Below are 26465 nucleotides of genomic sequence, written 5' to 3'. Positions count from 1 at the left end.
ATTATATTACCTTTGATTATATTATGTAAAAATATCGTAACTACTGCCATCTATACGTAAATTATAATAAAAAAAATTTTGACCCTGGTCGCTAGATGGCGCTAGTTTCTAAGCTAATTTTGTATCCGACGTTTCTTCTGAAGTTTCATGGCCCTGGGTTGAACTGACGCGAGAATCGATAGCGACGAATAGCGTCGAATGGCGCGACAGGGAGTTGTTTCTATTGATTGTGTGAATCGGCAGTAATCTGTTTAATGAATTTGCCGATGCTTCATCTAAGTTGTGTCGTACTGTACCTACACCTCGGCTATATATCTATCTACCTACTAATTAAATGTAATGGCCCGCCTTTGGACTGTCAGTAATAATACATTTCTTTCTCTTCATTACAGAGAAAAAAAAGTTGAAGGTCGTTAATACAAATTACAAACATAAATTCAAAAGAGCAGAATGTTTTTTTTATCCATAATTAAAAGCTAGTGATGCTATCCACTCAGCTATCGATAAAATTTTCGTATATTTTATGTAGGTTATTCCTTATTTTACTTTAAATTATTTATTTTATTTAAAATATATATATGCTTAACTTTAATGAGTGAGGTATATAAGACAACAATAACACCTCTTTTAAATAATTAAAATCAAAATATACTTTACTCAAGTAGGTTCTAATACAAACACTTTAATATCAAAATATGACAATTATAGTAGGTAAATGAAGCTACCCCCGGTCGGAATGTAGATTCTAGCGTCAGGAAACTCAGTACTTTTCTTTTTTTAGCATTAAAATAGTAAGTTACGTTAGTTAAATAAAATTATAGATGTAAATAAATAAATAATATATCCAGCCTGCCCGATCATTTATAAAACCCACCATAAACCTACTTTCTTTAAAAATATATTTTTACAAATGATTTGAATTTATGAATCTGTAGAGTTGGAAGTTAGTGATTTTTATTAGTAGCAATAACTTTCACAAAATTTTAATGCTGTATTATATGTTTTGCTTTGACGACATCTATTAAAGTACGTACCAAAAAAACAATGAATTTAATCAATAAATTGAAGTTATCTATTTATCTTCAGAAAATATGACTCATATTAATAATTAATCCATATCTATGATCTTAAGCCAATGTTCTTAAGCCGATTAAAGTAATTTATTTAAATTGCAAAATACCTTTTACGGTTACATATACCTTGACGTAGCATATTAGAACATAGATTTTAATTGCTTAAATATCTCTAATATCCTAAGGTCATTTGAGGTAATTACCATTTACAGGTACCGTAGCGCTAAGAGCTTAGATGTATTAACTACTTTTTTTCATTTATAATTCTTTATACATTTAATAATCCTATCAAATATTAAGTAAAATTATTAGGTACGCTTTCTCGTTTTATTATTTAGCTACTCAACTGAACGTCATTAAAAGTTGCCAACACATTGCTGGACATACAGAAACGGACTTGTCTTACACTTGACCAATTAGTGGGCAGACGAGCATATGGGCCACCTGATGGTAAGTGGTCACCATCACCCATAGACAATGAAGCTGTAAGAAATATTAACTATTTCTTACATCGTCAATGTGCCTCCAACTTTGGGAACTAAGATATTACGTCCCTTGTGCCTGTAGTTACACTGGCTCACTCACCCTTCAAACCGGAACACAACAATACTGAGTACTATTATTAGGCGGTAGAATAACTGATGAGTGGGTAGTACCTACTCAGACGGGCTTGCACAAAGCCCTACCACCAAGTAAAAGTGTCTCACAAAATAAATGTTTAGTTGTTAGAGATTGAAAAAAACTTACTAACCGTTCCTAACCGTTTGCAGGTTGTGTGAGTCGCAGAACTAGTAATATAACAGGCACAAGTGATCATCTTTTTTCACAAGGGTTTGTGACGCATTGTCTATGTAATGAATGATCAAAATTTCTTAAAGCGTCGATACATATGACTGGTAATAGTCACATATCTTCAGGGCATCAATTCTACTAACATATAAGTCCCCAATCCCGTTTCGATCGAAACGCAACTGGCTCGTTGTGATATTAGAACAGGTTAGCAGCAGAACGGAAATGATTTTGTTTTTATTCGATTACGATTCAATAATAAATAATGTCTAATAATAAATCTTTACAAGATGCCTACTAACTTATTAAAGAATATTAATAATTATGACCAATTTGAAATATGCCATAAATATTTATTTACAGAAGATTACGAAAATATTCAGCCAGTCATGTTTACTGCCATATCAAAAAACACACACGTCTACACTACGGAATCTTGTAATAAATTATTATTTTTACAAAGTAAATACATGCTTGTGACTTTCTACGAGAAAATGAAGTTCTCTTATTAAACATTTATTTATCTAAAAAGTAAGTGACTCTAAACGAAAATTCCAGTAAATAAATTAATGTACTTACTATTCGTGAAAAGGGAATGCATATTTTTAACTGTGCTGTTTCGTTAATTCAAATCGTTTGTAAGAAATGCATATTATTCGATACAAGATTTTGTAGATGATAAAAAAGCGTGGAGTTAACACTGTTGACTTCCAAGCAGGATATATCAATTTAAATAATTGTATTAACTAACATGACTTTGTTTTTTTGAATGTTGAAAAAGAGTAACTACTGAGTTTCTTGACTGTTCTTCTAAGTAGAATCTACTTTCCGAACCGGTGGTAGCTTCACTTAATTGTAAAATGACGATTCAAAAGTGCTTGTTAAAGCCTACTTGAATAAATTTTATTTTGATTTTGATTTTACATGATAAGGGACATTGTTTTAAAAATATGTATTATTATATTGTATGTAAACACAACATAGTGTAAAACAAAATCGCTTTCTCTATCCCTATACCCCTATGTATGCCTAAATCTTTAAAACTACGAAACGGATTTTGATGCGGTTGCTTTTATTAGATAGAGTGCTTCGAGAGGAAGGTTTTTGTATAGAATACATGGACAATATGGTAAAGGAACGCTGATTATTTCAGAAGTTTGTAATGGGAATGTAAATGAATAAATTCTGTAGTATATTTCGTATCAATATTGTACCCGTAAGAAGCCGGTGCGAGTCGCTTGTTCATTCATAAATTAAAGTTTTACTAGGAATCTTCTTATGGAAAACTATATATTACCGATTGCATTGAATAATGTTCTATTTCATTGTAATTTTATGATTTAGTTAGGTTACTGGAGGTAAGGAAGAATGTAGGTTCACTATTCCCATCGCGGGTTCCTTTGAGCGTGCCATGGAGTCGAAAGGCATGAACATTTACTTTCAAAACGTGATCGCAGCAAGTCTATCCTTTTGATAGCTTAAAATATATATTTGAAGGCCGGCATCGCACCTGCAAGCCCCTTGGTGTTGCAGATGTCCATGGGTGGTGGTAGTCACTTTCCATCAGGTGAGCCTCCTGCTCGTTTGCCACCTATGTCATAAAAAAAATATATATATAAAGAAATCTTCAATGGCAGACACATACTCCGGTTCCTTCTATATCAACTATCTAAATATAAATAAAATAACAAGTTCTGACTGACTGATTAATCATCGCCGAGCATAAAGTACTAAAGTTAGAGACTCAGTCTATTATAGGAAAAAATTTAGTCATACAAATGCAAAGTCACTTGATGCCGATCTTTTATTCATTTTTAATGAATTAAATTTTAGAAAATGATTGATGATCACACGAAATAATTGTAAAATAGCGAAAATCGGATAAGTAGGACAAATAAAGTAATCACCATTAAGATTTATCGAACATTTGATTTTGATTTATCAGAGATTAATTAGAAAATTCTGTGTTATTATCGGCGTTTTAATCTTTATTAAAAATTATATAACACATTAAAATAATATGACAAATCTTATCACTGACACTCAAATCTTATCGGTCCGTCCTTGTGTATTTTGAGTGCGTTGCAAATGTGATAAAGAATGTTTATGTAACCGTATACATTTGAACCATTTCATCTCAGCCTCTAATAAGCTTTAATAAAAATAAAATTCATTTTTAGTCGACAATCAATAAACGCCACACGATACGTTGCTCATCACTAGCTATTTGGGTTACGGTGTTGCCACATGGTAATCTTTTGCTCAGATACTAGGAACATTTAAAATACTTTTTATCGTTTTCTAAATTTATGTGTATTTAAATGCTTTAGTTACATTTATTAATTTTTAGTTTTATGAATATTTTTTTTTATCTTATTAACTTTGTTTTAGATTTACTTTAACCCACTAAATACTCACAATTATAAATATTTAATGAGAATATTTTAATGTTATCGACGACTCTACTCCAAATTAACTTAAGAAAAGAATATATTCAACGAAGAACAAAACGATAATTTATTTATTATATTGACTCATTGATAATTTAATGAGATAATGATAACGATAAACTCTTATAAGTCGTATATACGAAAGACAATATTTTAATCAGATAATTTTTCGTCGTAATTATAATCTGGGCTAATTATAAAAACTACATGGCAACAAAATCCCTGTGACAGCGATTACTTGTTCATTACTTCATTCATCAACAGTCGAGGTTGACATGGCTCATGTGCGCGTATTACGGACTAGTGGTGCAATTTTATTGTTGTTTCTAATACAAAATACGCTCGCCGTGTCCCCGCCATGGATATTATCTGTCGATGTGAAAAATTACACGTGTTCTGATGTCTCATGTGATTATTTGTTGCGAGTGAATGGGGAGTTTCGTTCTTGGTCGTTAACCTCTGAGCCGGGCGATTTGTGTATTTATATTTCGAACATAAATCCTGTCGGTATCGATGTTAAATTACAAGTTGATAAGTCTAAAACGTTGTACTTCTGTGCGGAAGGTGATGATGGTGGGTGGTACCAGCAGGAGTTCTATTTGGGAGGCAGTGACGTCATCTCGCGTAAGGAACGGTGAGTACATTGAATTGAATCAAATTCGCGTTTTGACCGAGTTAAGGAACCTTGATAATTTGTATTCAATGCAAATGAATGAATTATTCAGTTATCAAAAGTTTTCTGTAGCAGACATGCAGCCCAAAATTATATAAAAACTTTTTTACGCTAATACTTGTGATTTTTTAAATATTTTTGTCAAAATTTAAATGAATAAAATAAAAAATATAGCAGTTAATAATACCATTTGCATAAAATTAACGAATTATTCATATAAATAATAATAATTTAACGTAGTTCGTCCTGAGTGTAAATAAAGAGATGAAATTAATTATCAACAGAATTGGATAAATATGTGAATCACAGTTTCATATCTCTTATATGGTCTGGGTTGTATGCGTCATTTTGTAAATAATTTTGTGAGTTTTTGTTATTTATTGTTTTATTTTAACTTTGAACCTCGTGCCTCTGTCACGAATATTTTAACATTTAAAAAAAAACATAGTTTGTCCAATAAACGTGCAGTGCATTATTAATATTGAATACGTTTTTAGACTATGACTATCCTTATAAAGATTATTTTTATTACGTCTCTGTAGCCTCGGAGATGCAAAAGTGATCGCTAATCGCCATTTTTAAAAATATTGTTTTGTTACCCACATTAATTATGACTGTATTTATTAACATAAGAATTAACAACATTAAATGCTTAAATATATATATATACAAATATGAACTAAAACTAGTTACTGTATAAATCTTGACCGCGTGGAATGGTGGCAAGAATGCTAGCAGCATTTCCCCGTTGAACCGCAATTCCGATCCTCTGGGCAAAAAACGAACCAGCCCTCCTGTCACCAGTGGAGGCAATGAGGCGAGGTGTTATACTTTTGATGAAGCTTTTTGCACCACTACTCCAAGGGCCATTACTCCAAGCGTTTCGACAGCAAATGGAACAAAAAAAAGTAATTAGACATAATACACGAATATTTAGTTATTTTTTTGGCTTCAGCTTTTTCCGCAGCGGCACCGGCTCTTAACATTGTTTCTCGGATATGAGATGGGGCCAACAATTATGACTTCTATATTATTCTTTATTTAAACGTGGTATTGAATAACAAACGCGGCAAATTTCCCGCGAAAAATTTTAATCTAATGTGAAAAGTCAAAACTATTTTTATGCAAACAGGATGATATCTGTGACGGGGCAGTAGGGCAGTGTTTACAGGAAGCACTCACGTAGAAATATATATTTTTAATATAATGACGTGTATTTATAGTTTTCTTATTTGAAAATCAAAATGTCTGCTTTTCTTATTGACCTACATTTATTTCTTAATGGTATAGAACAGCGTTCTAATATGATAGTACAGTATTAGAGTTAGGCAAAGTACTTGAGAATTGTAAGTTTTAATAATTGTTTTATATCAGCCCTGCTTTTACACGGTAACACAATATAAAACTATAGGTTGTAGAAAAAAAATCTAAAATTAAATTACCTATATTTTTTCCGTTACGAAAGTTGAATTTCTCGGATTTTCTCTACTACAATATGTATGTGATACATTTATATACCTTCTCTTTTCGTCATTAATTACTGTTTATTGATGGAAAACGCATTAAAATTCGCTGCCTAGCCTAGAAGATTTATATCACAGTGACAGAAGGCGGGAACTAGGAAGCGATTTTGGTTAGGTTTGGTTTGAGTTTTCCGCTATGGAGATATATCTTCGATGTCTTAAAGTCGACCATTATTCCCTTAATTCTTCCTAATAAGAATCTTGCCTAGATCGTAAAACTTGGATTATTTAAAAAAAAGGTATAACTATTTTAATTAAAAAAAATATCCCTTGTTATTGTATTTCAAGTTTAAAAATATACTCTAGTCCAATCATAACAGGAAAAAAGTCAAATAAACAGTATTTAACAACGAATTAATGTCATAGTCGAGAGCTTGATTAATCTATAATATTCGCTAAGGATTATATTGACGAAACTGTTATCGGTATTTTGGAAGTTAAATTAAGGTCAAAATGAATTTTCAAATGCAATAGTGTTGTGTTATAAATGAATATTAGTCATACACTCTTGGTAACCGAGCTATTAGCAAATCGTATGAAATACGTGAATATAAGTTTCATTTATCTTTATTCCTACTTGGATTGGAATAGAGAAAGACATCCAGCGTTTAAAGCACGTGTGCTTTATGTAAAGAGGAATCTTAAAACTTTACTTGGTGGTAGGGCTTGTGCAAGCCTAAACTAAACAACAACACGCAGTATTGTTGTGTTCCGATTTGAAGAGTGAGTGAGCCAGTGTAATTACAGGACATAGCATCTTAGTTTCCTTAGGTTAGTGGCGCATTGACGATGTAAGGAATAGTTAATATTTCTTACAGCGTCTATGAGTGATGGTGACCACTTACTATCAGGTGGCCCAAATGCTCGTCAACCTACTCCAAAAAAAAAGAAAAAAAAACCAAACATGTATTCTAGGCCCTGAGAAGAATATCGAAATCAGAAGATTATATAACAAAAACACGATTTTTAATTGTTAATGTAAATATGTGACTTTCGTGTGTAATATGTGCATTAATGTATGTATGTGTGTGTGTGTGTGTGTAAGAAAGAGATAGTCGCTTAAAATTGTAAGTTAAAAAGAAGTCAAATACTGTTTGAAGTTCTTCGATAATCCCTTTTGTTCGACGTCTAGTGTAGTCGTGAGATGAACCCGAAAAACAAAATTGTGTGCCGCCATTTTTTTTGTATTATCAATTGTACGTTAGAAGGTATTTTTGTAATTCGAGTATGGGTTTTTTAGTGCTAGTAAATTTATAAGATCGTATGTTCATGGGTAAAGGAAAGCTACATGTAATCCTAGTAATTACGTTCGAAATAATTTTGAGATTATTATTGATTAATTAATTTTAGCGTATCAGCAACCTAATTGGTTGTAATCAATATTTTTTACATAATTATTTTCATTGACTTTACATGTTTTTTATTTTTGTTCGGTGGAGCTCGATATTTCGACATAATCTACGAATATCTTGTTCTCATGAACAATACATTCGTAGATATATTGTAAATATCCCGAAATTAATAACTTTAATAATAATAATAACCATGTTAATTTAAAATCTTGTATTATAATATACATACATATGTATATTATAATACGAACAGTTGGGGTGATCGAACTTTGTTGGCCGATATTCCTATTAAATGGCGAATACCTATTCGGTGCAATAAAAAAGTTAAATAAATTCCCTACTTGTACTATTTTGACTGCAATTAACGGATAAAATATCTATCATAGCTGCGAAATAAAACTAGGCCTTTAAATACTCATGGTCATTTATTTTAGTAAGAACAGATAAACCTTATCTTACTATGTGATAAAAATATCTTCTACCATAATATATAAGAAAAGCAGTTGAAGATGCGGCTTTAATCCTTAAAGACTCGCCCGTAAACACCTGTAATACAAAAAAAGAACTAAATTGAAATTGGTTCATTCGTTCGGGAGCTGTGATGCCACAGACAGACAGACAGATACGTCAAACTTATAACACCCCTCTTTTTGCGTCGGGGGTTAAAAAAAAATCATCATCTTTTAAAGTTCTTATTGGATGTCTACACTCTATAAGGAACTTACGACCTTATATGGCTATAACTAGATATCTAAGTAACGAATCTAAATCCAGGTTTCAAAAACTTCTCAGAAGCAGCCTGGAAAGCATGTAAATCCTTTGGTCCTACTTCTTATACTTCTGAACTCTCCATTCGTGTTTTATTGATGACCCTGAATATAAAAACTTATCGAAATAAGATATTAACAATTTAATTTAAAAGAGGTTTCATAATTTTGACCCCGAATGTAATATAATCAAAACGAAAACTGTAATAGGTTTCGAGATTTCTAAAAAGTCGTCTGAATGAACACGAGTTTCGCGGGTTTCATTAGTCTTTATTTCCTTAATTCTATTAAGGAGAGGGTTTGGAACATATTCCACCACGCTGTTCCAATGCGGGTTGGTGGATTGCACATGTGGCAGAATTTCGATGAAACTAGACACATGCAGGTTTCCTCACGATGTTTTCCTTCACCGCCGAGCATGATATGAATTATAAACCCAAATTAAGCACATATATATAGTGGTGCTCGCCTGGGTTTGAACCCGCAATCATCGGTTAAGATGCACGCGTTCTAACCACTGGGCCATCTCAGCTCTTTAACATGTATGTAATGGGAATTTCAACCACGAGGCAATAAATCATGTTTGAAACGATAGTGATTTAACACGTTTCAGAAGCACACAATGGAGCTGTCGTTTTACGCAAATAAAGCTAATGATATATCTGATTCGTTATCACGACAACGTGTAGATATCATTTGTGACATTTTTAAGGTCATTACGGCCAAAGTGTTTTCCGAATTTCGGTATAGTACGACACGACTTAGATGTAGCATCGGCAAATTCAATAAAACCAAAGTAAGCATAGATTAGCCAATGTCCTAGGATTTAAATCAAAGCATTTTCAAAGAGCAGAGATGGCCCAGTGGTTAGAACGCGTGTATCTTAACCGATGATTGCGATTTCAAACCCAGGCAAGCACCACTATGTATATGTGCTTAATTTGTGTTTATAATTCATCTCGTGCTCGGCGGATCGTGTTGGAATATGTTACAAACGATCTCCTTAATGGAAGAGGAGGTCTTATCCCAACAGTGGGAAATTTACAGGCTGTTTCTTTTACTTTACTTAGTGAACTTTTTTTTATAAAAGTAGGTATTATTGTCTATGACCAACGTTTTTAATAATTAACAGTTTATTGCTCTAATGTCTAATTTTGTCGATGGTCCATCTGGCTTGTTGGTTTTAAGCCACCAAAAACGATTCAATGGTATTTTTACGAAAGCTAGATGCGCCTTGGTTTAAAATTTATAAACGACAAGGCTTGTAATAACGCCTTAGTTCCCAAGGTTGGTGCCGCATTGGCGATGTCAGGTATCACTAATATTTTTTTCAGTGCCAACGTCTTCGGGCAGTGGTGTTTATTTACCCTCTGTTTTATTGCAAAGTCTACGTATATTCAAATGTTTACAGCCATTTCTAAAATACACAGATTATTATCTAACACAAAATAAATAAAATTTTAAATGAAAAATATTAGACTACTTAAAAGTCGATTTACGATTATATAATGTAGTTATAATTATTGCTATATTTGGAGTCGGTGTCAGCCAACCTACACTATATCTATCAAAAAACAATACGAGAATACTTTAAGAAATATGTTTCTTACAAATTACCTTTTATACGATATTATACTGGGTCAATCAAGAGGCTCGTATCGCTTCTTTCTTTTGATTGTTGAAGCGTGTACCCGTGGCTGACACCGGCTCCAAATATAACAATAACTATAACTACGTTATATAATCGTAATCGACTTTTAAGTAGTCTAATATTTTTCATTTCATTTTACCTAGGAGGACTCTCAAAAATATGTTAAATATGCAATTATTTTTATTACTTTTTAGTACATTTTTATTTGTTTTAAAATAGTGTTTTGTTTGAAGTCGGTTTTTCTTTTTGTTAAAATTTTATTTATTTTTTGATTTTAAGTGAAGCTGATGTAGACTAACATTTTTTTAATATGGATAGATTAAGCGTGCCGTTTATATGAATCAGAAACTACTTCGGGGACAATTTCAAAAGAAACTTTCGAATAAAGCAAAAATAGATTTTCGAAAATGCGGCTTTAATACGTCATGCGGCATAAACTACAAGGGTCCACCCTCGAATGAGCTGTAATCGACCTCAGTAAAAAATCTTTGCAAAAGAGCTATTCGTATGCTAAGTCGTACATCATATACACAAAATTTGATTAAAGACAGTAAGATATTCTGCCCCAAATCGCACCCTAACTGTAAGCCGTTTAGGAGTTCCGTCAATACATAGTATAAAACAAAGTCACTTTCTCTGTCCCTATATCTTTAAAACTAAGCAACGGATTTTGATGCGGTTTTTTTTAATAGATAGTGTGATTCAAGGGGAAGGTTTGTGTATATAATAAATGAACAATATAGTAAAGAAACACTGACAATTTTAGAAGTTTGCAATGTGATGTCGTAAATAAACAAATTCTTTAGTATATTTAGTATCAGTTTTGCACCCGTGAGAAGTCGGGGCGGGTCGCTAGTTAATTATAATATTCGATTATGACAATTACATGAACATAACCACGTTCCGGAAGATGATTTAAATATCCAAGTAACCCATAATTAAAAGATTCGACCGAGTATTGCTAACGTGCTCTTTAGAATTGTTCCGTTCCCTCCCGTTCCCTTAATTTGTCATGGATCCTATACTCAGAACCTTACCAAACTTTCACCAAACTACCCTTAAAGTATGTCCTTTATAATTTTAAAAGAATCATCAAAATTGTGCCTACCATTTTTGAGTTATTCACCTATTTATCGCGCACATACATAATGCAAATTTAAGACTTATGTCGTTTTCATACGGATACCATCATCGGAAAAAAATAAAAAAAAAATGGGACCCAACGGGAAGCACTACCTTTCAAACAAAAAAAAAATATCAAAATCGGTCCACCCAGTAAAAAGTTATGAGGTAACAAACATAAAAAAAAAAAAAAATACAGACGAATTGATAACCTCCTCCTTTTTGAAGTCGGTTGAAAATATTTGAATAGTAGGTGGTTATATACACTTATAAATTTTGTAATATTAGCACAGCCAATTTATTAATATAAAATTACATAATAAATTAATTAATCCTAATTATATCTTCTACGAAAGGAATTTGGCACCAAGATTTTCATTCATTACTCAATCACATTGGTTCAAGCATTTGTACCAATGTTGTTTCGAATATATTATCTATTTGTTTTCACAATTGGTTCCAACTTACGTTACGTTTTATAGTGATTTCAAAGTATTTGAAATCACTATAAAACTTATTTGATTCATGTGTAAACTTATATCGTCAGTGAAAAGGAAGAAAAGCTATATCGATAAAATTGAAAAATGAGTTCTAAAGTTAGTAAGTAAAGTTCATTATAAAAAAGTACAATTACGGCGCTTTCGCCCTTTTTCATTTATAGAAGGAGTATCGATAACTTTTATAATACTCGTAATGAATTTTCCCAGTGACTAGAAAACTTGGATCGAATACGGGTTCCCTGAAGTCGCCACTGAGTCGGAAGACATTCTGACACATATGTGTCACAAACCTTTGGGACATCATCAATCATCAACAGCCTGTAAATTGCCCACTGCTGAGCTAAGGGCCTCATCTCCCTTTGAGGAGAAGGTCAGATGGAGACATGTGGCAGAAAATCGCTGAAATTAGTCACATGCTGGTTTCCTCGCGATGTTTTCCTTCACTGCCGAACACGATATGAATTAAAAACAAAAATTAAGCATCTATGGAACAGATTAGTAGAATCAGCTCCAAGCAATTTCCTCAAGGAGTAGGTGGTCTTTGCTCATTAGAGAGTTATTTACACCAGTTATTCCAAACGTGTCCAAATTGTAGACCACGTGATAAGTCATTGCCTTCAACTGGCTCACCTACATAATATGACTTTCGATTTCGTTTCGGGACCTTCCAAATCCCCCCCACTGATATCGTCCGTTAATCATAAACTAATTTTAACGCCGCCGTCTGTCTGTCTGGTTGCTTGCCAAGTATATGAAGACATGATGTACATCATTCAAAATGGCGCTTGTTATATTTTTTTCATTTTTAAAAATAAGAAATTTTAGTAAGAAGTTTATATGTAGAGCAAAAATCTATACTAATAATATAATTGTGAAAGTAACTGTCTGTCTGTCTGTCTGTGTCTGTCTGTCCGAATTTGATGAAATTTGGTGTGAAGCAAAATTGAACTCTAAAAAAGGAGGCTAACCTAACACATGATGACCAACTACTAAAACGCGAGCAACGCGAGCGATAACTAGTAAAATATAAAATTTAAATTTTGATACTGTCCGGTAAGAAAACATGCAGGCACACAAAAAAAATAGTCCAAACGGAGGCGACATATAAAGCTATGAATATAGCAATAAAAAATATAGAGCTACCGTCGTTTCAATATGTGTAACCTGTTTACGCCAGCGGTTTCTGCGTGAGGGTTGGGCCGGGCGTGATGTACATGTCATTTGATATATTGACAGCTTATATGCAAATTGATTGATGGTCGGTGGAGTTGTTGAAGCCTGAAAGCGATCACAAACAAGAAATATCTTCTATATTATTGAATAGTCACTACAAATAATCATTATCATTACACAGTATAAAACAAAGTCGCTTACCGCTGTCTGTCTCTATGTATGCTTAGATCTTTAAAATTACGCAACGGATTTTGAAGCGATCTTTTTTAATAGATAGAGTAATTCGAGATGTTTTTGTTTTATAATACATGGAAAATATAGTAAAGAAACATTGATAAATTAGACATTCCCTTATGTATTTAGTATCAGCATTGCACACGTGAGAACTCAGGTCGGGTCGCTAATAAATTAAAAAAGTCAAAATAGTGCCATCACTCGCTTTGGAGAAGTGGCCGACGACTGTTTGGAAAGCCTATGCTCCCCATCACACGCCCCTCCAGATTCTGAGAGAATATTTATTAGTTACAATATACAGGTAGATTTCATTGATAAGTACTGACAATAACTTCAATTTACATAACAGGTATACATATATAGAATTTCATATTCTGTTTAGGAATTATTTTAACGTACTAACTCTCGTGTGGCGTGCAGATTATCTATCTATCTGGCAACCTCCTTGGTCGAGCGGAGTGTACACCCGTTTTCATGGGCATGCCATTCCGAGGTCCCGGGTTCGATTCTCGGCCGAGTCGATATAAAAGAAGTTCGTTAGTTTCCTCGTTGTCTTGAGTGTGTTTGTGGTATCGTCGTTACTTCTGATTTTCCGTAACACAAGTGCTCTAGCTTAGCTAGCTACTTAAATTGGAATCAGAGTAATGTATGTGATGTTGTCCAATATTTATTTATTTAGATTTATTTTGCTTTGCTTATAAATAATAGGAAAATTGCGTGAACATTTAAATCTTTAAAATTTATTTAAGGTACGGCAATATAAATAACCTTTAAAATGTAATAAAACAATTTCCTCATTTCGTAATCTTGGGGAATACCGGCGCATGCGCATATGAGGACAGATATCTTTATATTCAAGAGAGGCGTCCGTGACTTTGCATATTGGATGATCTTGAAGCGTTTCTTGACTCTGCTTGCTTAAATTTATGTAGTATATCTATCTACTTATCTATTATTTAAAGTTACAGTTACAAATCGTGTATATGTAAATGTATAAATAAAAATTTTAACAAAAATAAAAACCGACTTCAAACAAAACACTATTTTAAAACAAATAGATATGCACTAAAAATAAATAAAAATAATTGCGTATTAAACATATTTTTTAGAGTTAGTAAGTGAGTAAGTAAAATGAAATGAAAAATAATTGGACTACTTAAAAGTCGATTTACGATTATACAACGTAGTTATAGTTATTGTTATATTTGGAACCGCTACTCAGAACCTTACCAAACTTTCACCAAACTGCCCTTGAAGTATATCCTTTATAATAAAAAAAGAATCATCAAAATTGGTTGGCGTGATTTTGAGTTATTTAGCTATTTATCGCGCACATGCATAATGCAAATTTAAGACTTATCTTGTTTTTATATGGATACCATCATCATTAAAATGGGACCACTCGGGAAGCACTATTTATCAAAATTGGTTCACCCAGTAAAAAGTTATGAGGTAAGAAATATAAAAAAAATACAGACGAATTGATAACCTCCTCCTTTTTGAAGTCGGTTGAAAAGCTCGGTAAATCTTAAGATTTAAGAGTAAGTCTTAGGTTCTACCGACATGAGTTGGTAATGTAAGTATTTCTGAAAATGAGACGTTTTTTTTAGAGAACATTTTTTTATTGGCTAAGATAATTTTGAAATTTCTGTTGGTTGTTCTACTGTAAATAAAAATATATCGCTAACATATAATATATTACCAAAGCGATAATAAATCACGTAAAATTCATTTAACATATAATTTACAACTGAACGTTAAATCGTTACGATCTTAACCGCCTTTTGAGCGACACGTAACCGGCTCCTATTTATATTTACGATTATATAAAAGTAAAAAAGTAAAGTAACAGCCTGTAAATTACCCACTGCTGGACTAAGGCTTCCTATTTCATTAAGGAGAGGGTTTGTAACATATTTCACCACGCTGCTCCAATGCGGGTTGGTGGAATGCACATGTGGCAGAATTTCGATGAAATTAGACACATGCAGGTTTCCTCACGATGTTTTCCTTCACCGCCGAGCACGAGATGAATTATAAACACAAATTAAGCGCATGAAAACGTTTGTAATTTTGATAACGGTCAAATATGTGCATTACATGCAGATATAATATTAAATAAATCGACCATAACGAATGCTAGAGCGGAGGTGACCACTTACCATCAGGCTCCGTTTCCCCACCATTTCGGGTTTGCGGTTGATTGAAATGTTTTTATGTTTAAATGCGCAGTTACCATAACGAAGTATAATTGAGGGGCGCCGGCAGGATGTCAGTAGCGCCATGCTTGTTCCCCCCACCGACCGTGCTCCCCGTAAAATTAAGAGCAGAGCAGAGCAGAGCAGAGCTGAAATGTTTAATTGACGCGGCGTTCCTAAATTAATTTCCTGTGATTATTTGATTCGGGAAGCCATATTGGATAAAGTACGAGAGAGCCTATATCAAAACACGTTGTCAGCGTCATTATTTTTCCATTCCTGTAATACGGGGCTTTTAAGACCTCGTATGAGTCTATCATAATATCGGTACGGGGCTTATTGGACTCTGTAACGTTTAAGAAACTAAAACTCGATGCGATGATGTGATGTGATCGTTTTTTTATTTCTTCAATGCGGTAGGTTGTCAAAGAGGTTAAATATCCTATGAATTATGGATCTGGTCGAGTCTGATCTAGGTGAGAACCCGACGGTGGTGCAAGGCAATACAAAATCCACCTTATCTAAAATAAAAAATCGTATAAGAACCATTCCTGACATTACAATAATGCGCCACCATACTTGGGAGCTAAGATGTCAAGCTTTTGTGGCTTGTCCACTGAAGAATGAATTGACAAATAAAAGAACCGCTGTGTTTTCGCGGTTCTTCTCAGGTCATGGTTTTTTTTGAACCGGTGGTAGTATTTATTTTGAACATCAGTAAGTAAGTGTAATGTAGTCAAATTCAAATTTATTTAATCAATATAGAAATATTGATTAAATAAATTTGAATTTGAGTTCGAGTTACTGATCTTTCATATTCAATGTAAAGGCGGCAGCTGTTAGTCAGGGTTAGTGTGAATGCTAGTGTGAGGCAGCATTTTTTTGTTTACACTTTGTCACGCATGAGCGGTTGACCGACGAGATCTGCTAAGTGGCTGCTGATTGGCTAATCAGTGTCCGCGGCACAGCGGCGAGTTTTACAATAGGCCGGCGACACGACACTCAGTCGCTGTACATAATACATTTTAACGTATTTTCGAAAAGTTTAATACAGTCATGAGCCAGTACTCATACTTACGGCATTTTCTCTAGTAAATCAAAACGACGTAAGTCGAGACATATTAGATTGCTTCGATTTTTTCTTGCTATAGGGTCATACAACAACAACAACAACAGCTTGTTAATTCGCCACTGCTGGGCTAAAGGCCTCCTCTCCCTTTGAGGAGAAGTTTTGGAACATATTCCACCACGCTGTTCCAGTGCGGGTTGGTGGAATACACATGTGGAAGAATTTCTATGAAATTTTTCATATGCAGATTTCCTCACGATGTTTTCCTTCACCGCTGAGTACGAGATGTATTATAAAGACAAATTAAGCACATGAATCAGCGGTGCTTGCCTGGGTTTGAACCCGTAATCATCGGTTAAGATGCACGCGTTCTAACCACTGGGCCATCTCGACTCTTATAGTGTCATAAGGCCATAGCAAGAAGATAACCTTTCGACCCCCCCTCCCCCTAGATCGTCTTACGTCATAAATGAAGGGCCCCTATGACATTGATCTCGCGACAAGTGAATTCTCCGATGCCGGAAATCGAAAAAATTGACGTATGTGTGAGGAATACTGCCAAAACATTATTCGACGTTAGTCTAGGACTGCCTCTACGTGATCTTGAGCTGTGAACCGCGTCACGCTCGCTGACAGTCGGATCCGAAGGAAACCGCAAGGAACAGTTAGTAGTATAACATATGACTCACAGATATTGCTAATTTATTACCTAATATAGTAGAGAAACGCTGATAATTATCACTGATTATTAATTATAATAAACATATTTTTGCACTTACAATGTAAACGCTGACAGAACCCTACGAGATAGATCAAAATAATGTTCTACAGAATCGTACACCTTAAAAAGTCTACAAAATAGTGTGGTACATGTAGTGGTCTCTTAGGAATAACCCAATAACCCCAACAATAACCATTTTAACGGAGTGATTTTGAGGTATTGCTTAAAGCATAATCCTTATCCACTTAAGCACCTTAATTACTTTGCGCATTGAATATAGATCAGTATGCTTATTGGTTACATAATATTTTACAAATTTAAAGTGCAGGGACATTGATGTTTGTTTTGTCTAATGACGAAAAAGCTGTGAGCGCTGTATATAAAGATGTTTTTTTTGGTTTATATAGTATCGGAATTCCAAGGGTGCAATTCCAGGGGTCACTAGTATTTAACAAGTAAGATGTTCGAAGTGGTCTACAAAACGTATTACTCATTCATCCAAATATTGACTCTTAGCTTCAATTAACACGTATGATGCTAACCGGTATGAGTGTCGTGCTAAATTGACTGTTTGCGAATTATTTAGTTTCGCATTGATCTTTGTGTTTTATGGTAATACAGGATATGATGCCAAGTGTAGAATATCTCACTTGGAACATGTTTTAAATGCCAATTGGTTGGGAAATAGAGTTGACCGCTTTTGGCCGCGATGGTTATCTTGAGAGCCATATTGTATACGTATTCCAGACTTGTTTTTGAGAGTTTTTCTATGGAAATCTCAATAATTATTTCTAACAGGATCTCGAGATCTGCGGTTTTTATAGTCCCGTGCAAATCACGAGACGAAGCAGAAAATAAATACAAAAACCTCTAGCTAATTTAAAAATTTAGAAGAAATCTTCTAAATTATGTTGGGGGTGGAGGATCTTTGTCATAGTCTGCCTGGGTAGGAACGATCCCTTTAGCAAGCATTCTACCCATAAACATCATGAGTTGGTATTGGTGGGTTCCAGTTTTAAGTGATAATGAATTAGCGGAGTCACAAAAGACAAGATTTAAACCTCAAGGTAGATGCCGCATTAGATGTAAGGAATGGTTAATATTTCTTACAGCGCCAATGTCTGTGGGCGGAGGTGACCACTTACCGTCAAGTGGCCTATTTGTCACTCTGCTTGCCAATAATACATAATTAAATTATTAGACTTTTTTATCGTGATGTAGGCGCAAAGATCAACTACTGTTTCTTGTCGGTTCTTCTCCGGTAGAATCTATAATAGAACCTGTGGCAGCTTCACTAATATAGTTGTTAAATGACGCTTTAAAATTGCTTGTAGAAGCCTACTTGAATAAAGTATATTCTGATTTTGATGTTCTAACTTTGTCACAAATTAAGGCATATGATAAAAATGTAAATTCCCAATTTTTTTAGAGATATTCGTAAATGTTGACAATATAATATGAATGACCTAATTCGTTTCTATCGTCTCATAAGATTCATAAAAAAAATCTCAATAAGTTTATTTCATGAAATATTAATGTCTTGGTCCAGTCCACTTGGCGCATTTCCAAAGTGTCGTAAAGGACATTCGGATTTGCTGAAATTTCAATCTGGTATTCCTCGCGTGTGCCAAATATTTTATTTTTAACCGGCGGTTTTTGCAGCACTTGCATTTTATATTATATAAGTAAAATTTGACTAATCTCTTTCATAGAGAAGTTGGTACTTTCACTTCTTCGATTAGGAGATACCCAAACGAGGTACTCCATCAATCAAATGCCAATTTGTTTTGTCCATTTCAAATTATTCCTATAATAGTTGTCGTTTGCGGCTTTGCTCGCGTTTTAGAGTGTTAGTTGTAAAGTGTTAGGAAAAAATGTAGCCTATGTTCTTCCTTTGAGTTTAAGTTTGCTTTACACCTAATTTTTTCAAATTTGGTTTCTTCTGAAAGAGCGTCAGACAGACAGAGTTACTTTCACATTTATAATATTAGTTTAGATATTATTATGCCCTCGATTTGTTTCTTGAAGACTAGAGGAGGAAGACAAGTGTTGTATGTGAACTTGATTGACCAATAAAATTACTGTTTTTAATTTTATAACGTATACATGGAAAACGTTTACGTCTATGGGAAACTATGGATGACATATTTTCAGCAAGATTTCAACTATCTGATTCTTGGAGTAAATGACATATTTGTCTAGGTAGCTTACGCAAACATGGCTCCTACAAATGTGAAGAGGGTACTTATACTGCTTCCATTTTAGTATATATTCTGCCTCATAAGCTTCATGTAAGGGAAATAGAGAGGGTGTCATAACACTCGCTCAACCAATTACGCGCGCGTTTTATTTTTTTACATATCGGTATGAACATAGCAATGACCTGTCAGGACCGACCAGTTTCGACCAATCAACGTTGTTGACTTGTTAGAGCTGAACTCAAAATCTCATGAGTCGTGACGAAATCGACTTTTTTTTTAATTTTTATTGTTTTGCGCCTTAGATTACATTGCGCCTTTCTAAATTTTTTTTCATATCAAATCATAAAGATTGTTACAGACACGTGATGACTGGCGGAATACGCAGCTTCGCTTGCTTGGAATTTTATTTGTGAACTGGTATTCTACCTTTTATTCCCATCATTATCTCCTCGATAGTTAAAAAAATGGTAGTTCATGTCTTAGGCTTTTCATAGTGTTTTCGTTTGTATTCCGGTGTACTAGTTCTGGGCACCGACGCACCCACGTACGGGCCCTACGGCGGTACCTATTCCCCCACCTAAATGGGGAAAATTCCATATCCATATTCCGTGTTCTCAGCGATATTAAAAATCTGGTATAGCTTTGAAAGCGTTAGAGACAGATAAACAGGAATAGTTTCTTTCCCATCAATAATATTAGTCACTGATAAGTCATTATCGCCCATAGACATTAGTATAGTATGGACTGAAGTGGAGTTTTTGTATCGTAAGTGTACATTTTGAAACGACTAATGAAGTAATAAAGACAAAAAAAAAACAATAAGATTATATTGTTATTGGTACTACTGAGTTTCTTGCCGGTTCTTCTCGGTAGAATCTACTTTCCGAACCGGTGGTAGCTTCACTTAATTGTAAAATGACGATTCAAAACTGCTTGTAAAAGCCTACTCGAATAAAGTTTTTGATTTTTTGATTTTATTGTACTCTGATAAAATGTTATTAAGTTACTAGGGTCCGATCTTGCCTTACAATGATAATGCTGATACTAAATATACTTATATACTACTATATTGTCCATGTATTATACACAAAAAACTTCATCTCGAATCATTCTATCTATTAAAAAAACCGCATAATAATCAGTTGCCTAATTTCAAAGATCTAAGCATACATAGGGACACGTGTCTTAATTTAGATGAAATTAGACACATGCAGGTTGCCTCATGATGTTTTCCTTCACCACCGAGCACGAGATGAATTATAAACACAATTAAGCACATATAATATATAGTGGTGCTTGCCTGGGTTTGAATCCGAAATCATCGGTTAAGATGCACGCGTTCTTACCACTGGGTCATCTCAGCTCAATGTTAGCATAGATTCAATACTTCTCACCGAGGTCGCCTGGAAGTGTCACTATTTGCACGTTGTATTTATTTGTCGTATCTAGAGAAAATATATCCTTTGTTATCATAATATGTGCAATAAAGTTAATTATTACAAATTACGCTCGTCTGCTAACCCTATCTGATAAGATTGCCTACAGCTTTCGTTTTATCTGGAATGCACGCTTAAGAGATTTGTTCTAACAAGTGTTCGCTGAGTGATCGAAATTTGACAATAATTATCGTTGATATTTATAAGGATAACTACGTTTATATAGAGTGTCGCAAAACATTATAAAAATATAAAAAAATTAAACCAACTTCAAAATTAGAAATAGCTAGTGACAACAACAACAACAACAGCCTGTAAATTCCCACTGCTGGGCCAAAGGCCTCCTCTCCCTTTGAGGAGAAGGTTGGAACATATTCCACCACGCTGTTCCAATGTGGGTTGGTGGAATACACATGTCACAGAATTTCTATGAAATTTGTCACATGCAGGTTTCCTCACGATGTTTTCCTTCACCGCTGAGCACGAGATGAATTATAAAGACAAATTAAGCATATGAATCAGTCGTGCTTGCCTGGGTTTGAACCCGCAATCATCGGTTAAGATGCACGCGTTCTAACCACTGGGCCATCTCCACTCTTTAGTAAGAGTTAGTGAACTATGAAAAAATATATCTATGAAACTACTAGACCGGTTTTTATGAAACTTACACTACACAACTTAGGAAAAAGTTGAAGTGTACCTAATTTAGATTAAAAATGATAATTTTAATACCTTGCCTGCGTATACCAATGCCTTTGCCTCATTGTACATATATAGAAAAAAAAGTTTATTTTTTTTAAATACAAATATCTCCAAATTGATTAATATTTGTTCTTTACTCGAGTTACTTTTATTATGTTGCATAATGGTTTGAAATAAATTAACAGCACTTGTAGGGTTGTCAGACCTTGCAAATAGATTTCTGGAACTTGTTAGAAATAATAGGTGCCCGAATTTGGTTGTTATTCTATGAAAATAAACTCGAAACTCGACTTAGAAATCGATTGTGGAATCACGAAGTGATATGATTAAAGGATCGAAGGCTTACTTAATGACAGTGCCATTAGTGGTCATTTGGGAAGTTACCACCAGTAATTACGACCTCCGTCGGCGAGTAGTCTCTAGTAGACAGCCCGAGAAGCCGGGTGCTCGGTTAAGAAGCAAGCGTTCTAACCACTGAACCATCTCGGCTCAATTGCTTTTATATTATATATAGCAAAGTAATATTTTGTATGGTATCAATTTTATTATCATTAGAACTAACAACATTAAATGCTTAAATATATATATATATACAAATATGAACAAAAACTAGTTACTGTATATCTTGACCGCGGGGAATGGTGGCAAGAATGCTAGCAGCATTTCCCCGTTGAATCGCAATTCCGATCCTCTGGGCAAAAAACGAACCAGCCCTCCTGTCACCAGTGGAGGCAATGAGGCGAGGTGTTATACTTTTGATGAAGCTTTTTGCACCACTACTCCAAGGGCCAAGCGTTTCGACAGCAAATATTCAATTTTATTATTATAAAACTTTATTTGTTCTTATTCGTTGTATAGGAAAATATATATAAAGGCATGTTTGTTTGTCTGATTGTACGGTCAATTGTGTCAGTAAAACGTCTTCATTAATTTATCGTTTATGACTCCGAGCGGGTTTGGCAATTAGGCTGTTTGCCTGTTAGCCAATTGACCTATCATTGCGTGTTCGTTATCAGCACACGCATGCTATCATCGAAATTAGTTTTATCAAAGCGTATTATATACGATCGATACGTTTTAGGTAATATAAAAAACCGATAATATATTATCTATTAATATTATATAAAAGTAGCAAAGTAAAGTAAGAGCCTGTAAATTTCCCACTGCTGGGATAAGCCCTCCTCTTCCATTAAGGAGACGGTTTGGAACATATTTCACCACGCTGTTCCAATGCGGGTTGGTAGAATGCACATGTGGCACAATTTCGATGAAATTAAACACATGCAGAGGTTTCCTCACGATGTTTTCCTTCACCGCCGAGCACGAGATGAATTATAAACACAAATTAAGCATATGAAAAGTCAGTTCTTGCTTTGAAGGCGAAATCATCGGTTAAGATGCACGCGTTCTAACCACTGGGCCATCTCATCTCATATAAAAACGATAAGAAGAAAAATCAAATTTGTGTTTGTGTTAGTGTTGCTGTTTAAGAAAAAAAATTTTTTTTTAAACTGGCATCCCTAAATGTACGACAGACTATAAATAATTAGATTGTTAATTGTTGATGCGTCTCAATTGTTTGAACAGATGTTCTTATGTAATGTGTTTTAAGATCGGTCTTAACGTGAACAGCTGTTTTGTTAAGATAAATTGATATGAGATGGATGACTCGAGGTTGTTTGGTTTGAGATTAAACTGGCAATCTTAAGATACGCGTAAGATTGCCATGTTATTTTTTTTTAATCTGTTGTAAATTTTAATGTCACTGAAAATAATTATATAAGATTTTGAATTAATATGGTTATTTATTTTTGATTGTGAACAAGACATTCGTAGATAATGTCGAAATATCGAGCTATACCAAATAAAAATAAAAAAACATGGTAAATTTACTTGTAAGTGTGGTAGGGCTTTGTGCAAGCCCGTCTATGGTACCACCCACTCGTCAGTTATTCTACCGCCAAATAACAGTACTCAATATTGTTGTGTTCCGGTTTGAAGGGTGAGTGAGTCAGTGTAACTACAGGCAGATGGGAGTTGGGACATAACATCTTAGGTCCCAAGGTTGGTGGAGCATTGACGATGTAAGGAATAGTTAATATTTCTTACAGCGTCATAGTCTATGATATAATGTTTCATTTAATTATTATTCACGATCAACTATTACTGAAAAGAATAATTATCTTTACGACGGTATACTATCTGAATTCCGTGAACAAATAACAGTATAATAATAAAAGTACTAGCCGAAATGAGAAAGTAATCTGATGCTTCTCGTCATAAGTCGTGCAATGAGAATATTTCTTTACACAAACAAACAATTAAAGTATATAAGATTTTACACTCATAAGAAGGCTGCGTTCTTTCCTGAAAATTACTTTTGAATCGTCATTTAACAAACTATATTAAGTAAAGCCACCGGTTTGGAATGCAGATTACATCGTGAAGAACCGGCAAGGAACTCAGTAATAACACTGTTTCAAAATAAAAAAAAAAAACAAGTTAAGTACAATTACATATATATAGAATACTTTCTGCCTGGGTCAACGAGTATTAGCTCCACTCTTATTTTTAATATTCTGGTGTACTTGGGCGCACTAGGCATCCTGGACTCCAGTAAGTGCCGCAACTAGCCTCCCCCAAATATAGGGGAAGAGCGTAAAGCCTATTTGAAAGGAGTAACAAAATGGCTACTCTTTTATCCTAAATTTTACAACCTTATGAAAAAAACTAGCGACCCGCCCCGTGGTCGCACGGGTGCAATATCGATACTAAATATTTGTTTATTTACGACATCACATTACAAACTTCTAAAATTATCAGTGTTTCTTTACTATATTGTCCACGTATTACATACAAAAGCATTCCTCTCGAATTACTATCTATTAAAAAGCATGTAACATAAGGATATAGGGACAGAGAAAGCGACTTTGTTTTATACTATGTAGTGTAATATTGTTCTCCGTTTAGTGACGTATTTGTGACTCGATGTAGTTGCGCCCACGCATCCTCGATCGAGATATTATTGGTGCATATTATACTGTCATTAGTTATGCATTTAACGGCTAACGTAAACGTCTGCTTTAAATTTAGATTTCGTTCAGACAGACAGCTTTATCATGTTTTATTATATTGTTTTTTGAGATTAAAGGAGTAATGGTTTTAACGAGGATTGTTATCATTGAGTCGAGATGGCCCAGTGGTTAGAACGCGTGCATCTTAACCGATGATTGCGGTTTCAAACCCAGGCAGGCACCACACTATATATACAATTATAAATATGGGACAACATCACATACATTACTCTGATCCCAATGTGAGTATCTAAAGCACTTGTGTTATGGAAATCAGAAGTAACGACGGTACCACAAACACCCAGACCCAAGACAACATAGAAAACTAATGGTAATCTATATCGATTCGGCCGGGAATCGAACCCGGGACCTCAGAGTGGCGTACCCATGAAAACCGGTGTACATACCACTCAACCACGGAGGTCGTCATATGTGCTTAATTGTATTTATAATTCACCTCGTGCTCGGCGGTGAAGGAAAACATCGTGAGGAAACCTGCATGTGTCTAATTTCATCGGAATTCTGCCACATGTGCATTCTACCAACCCACATTGGAACAGCGTGGTGGAATATGTTCCAAATTCTCTCCTCAATAGGAGAGGAGGTCTTAGCCCAGCAGTGGGAAATTTACGAGCTGTTACGAGTGCATTTCAATTTTTGTATGTCTTTTTATCTTCAATGGTTTTGACTGGCTGGTAAATATACAAGACTCTCAAGATACTAAAACAACACAATAATTTCACTCACACTAATAATGAAAACTAAAAACAATGACGTCATCAATTGAATGACGGATCTGTTAAAACGGCCGAGCCGAGATGGTCTACTCATCTTAATTCGATGATTGCTGACTCAAACCTGGACGAGTTGATTCATCATGTGATTTATTTGGATTTGTAACTCTTTCCTGGGAAACTGTCAATAAACTTCGACTATACCTTAATCGTAACCATCATCATCATCCGCCTGCCCTTATGCCAATTTTATTTGGGGTCGGCGCAGCATGTCTTCTCCTTCCATACTTCTCTGTTAGACGTCATCTCACAAGTAACATGATAGATTAATGTGGAAAAGCAAACAATATGTAACGATGGCAAAGGATTTTGTTGTCGTACTAACTTACTGAGACTATTCTAGAATACAAGTAAACTCGTTTGACACACAAACGAAAAAAGAACAAAAGCTATATGGCCAGTAAACATTATTAAAGACCTATGTATTTATTGATAAGTCATTTTGTAACAACCAATGCCTTATGACATTGTTTATATTAGACAGCTCTAATATAACATTATATTTAACCATATCGTCTTTCACACAATCCATCCATCGTTTCCTTGGTCGTCCTCTACCTCTATATCCATCCACATCCATGCTCAATGCCTTCCTCACAATATGTTCCTCATTCCTCATAACATGCCCATACCATGATAGCCGCCTTCCACATAACTTCTCGGCTATGGATGTCACTTTCAAACTTCCACTTATGTACTCATTCCTTACTCTATCCATTCGCGTAACACCACACATTCCTCTCAGCATCTCCGCAACATGCAATTGTCTTTCAGACATTCCTTTAGTAGCCCAACACTGATCCATATAGAACAGCATCTGATCATGGTCTTATAGATGTTCCCCTTAAGTTTAAGGGGAATACGGGGGTCACAAATTGTTCCCGTAACCTTAATCGTAGCCTTGGAACATATTTATCTACTTATTTATATCTAACGGTAAGATATCGATGGTATTACGATGGA

The 26465-nt window shown here is 34.5% G+C and overlaps 1 protein-coding gene across 1 annotated transcript in view; it reads left to right on the top strand.

The window, feature by feature from the left end:
• The first annotated feature begins 4541 nt into the window (after window positions 1-4541).
• LOC124541728 (unextended protein-like) overlaps window positions 4542-26465 on the top strand; it is a 53133-nt gene continuing 31209 nt past the window's right edge. The window contains exon 1 of the mRNA XM_047119664.1: window positions 4542-4946. Coding sequence (XP_046975620.1) covers window positions 4588-4946 — 359 coding nt within the window. The 5' untranslated portion in view covers window positions 4542-4587. The remainder of the gene's footprint in view (window positions 4947-26465) is intronic.

The sequence above is a fragment of the Vanessa cardui genome, chromosome 28, assembly GCF_905220365.1.
Source record: "Vanessa cardui chromosome 28, ilVanCard2.1, whole genome shotgun sequence".
NCBI classification, from domain to species: Eukaryota; Metazoa; Arthropoda; class Insecta; order Lepidoptera; family Nymphalidae; genus Vanessa; species Vanessa cardui.
The sequence above is the reverse complement of the archived record's forward strand: the minus strand, read 5'-3'. Positions and strand labels throughout refer to the sequence as shown.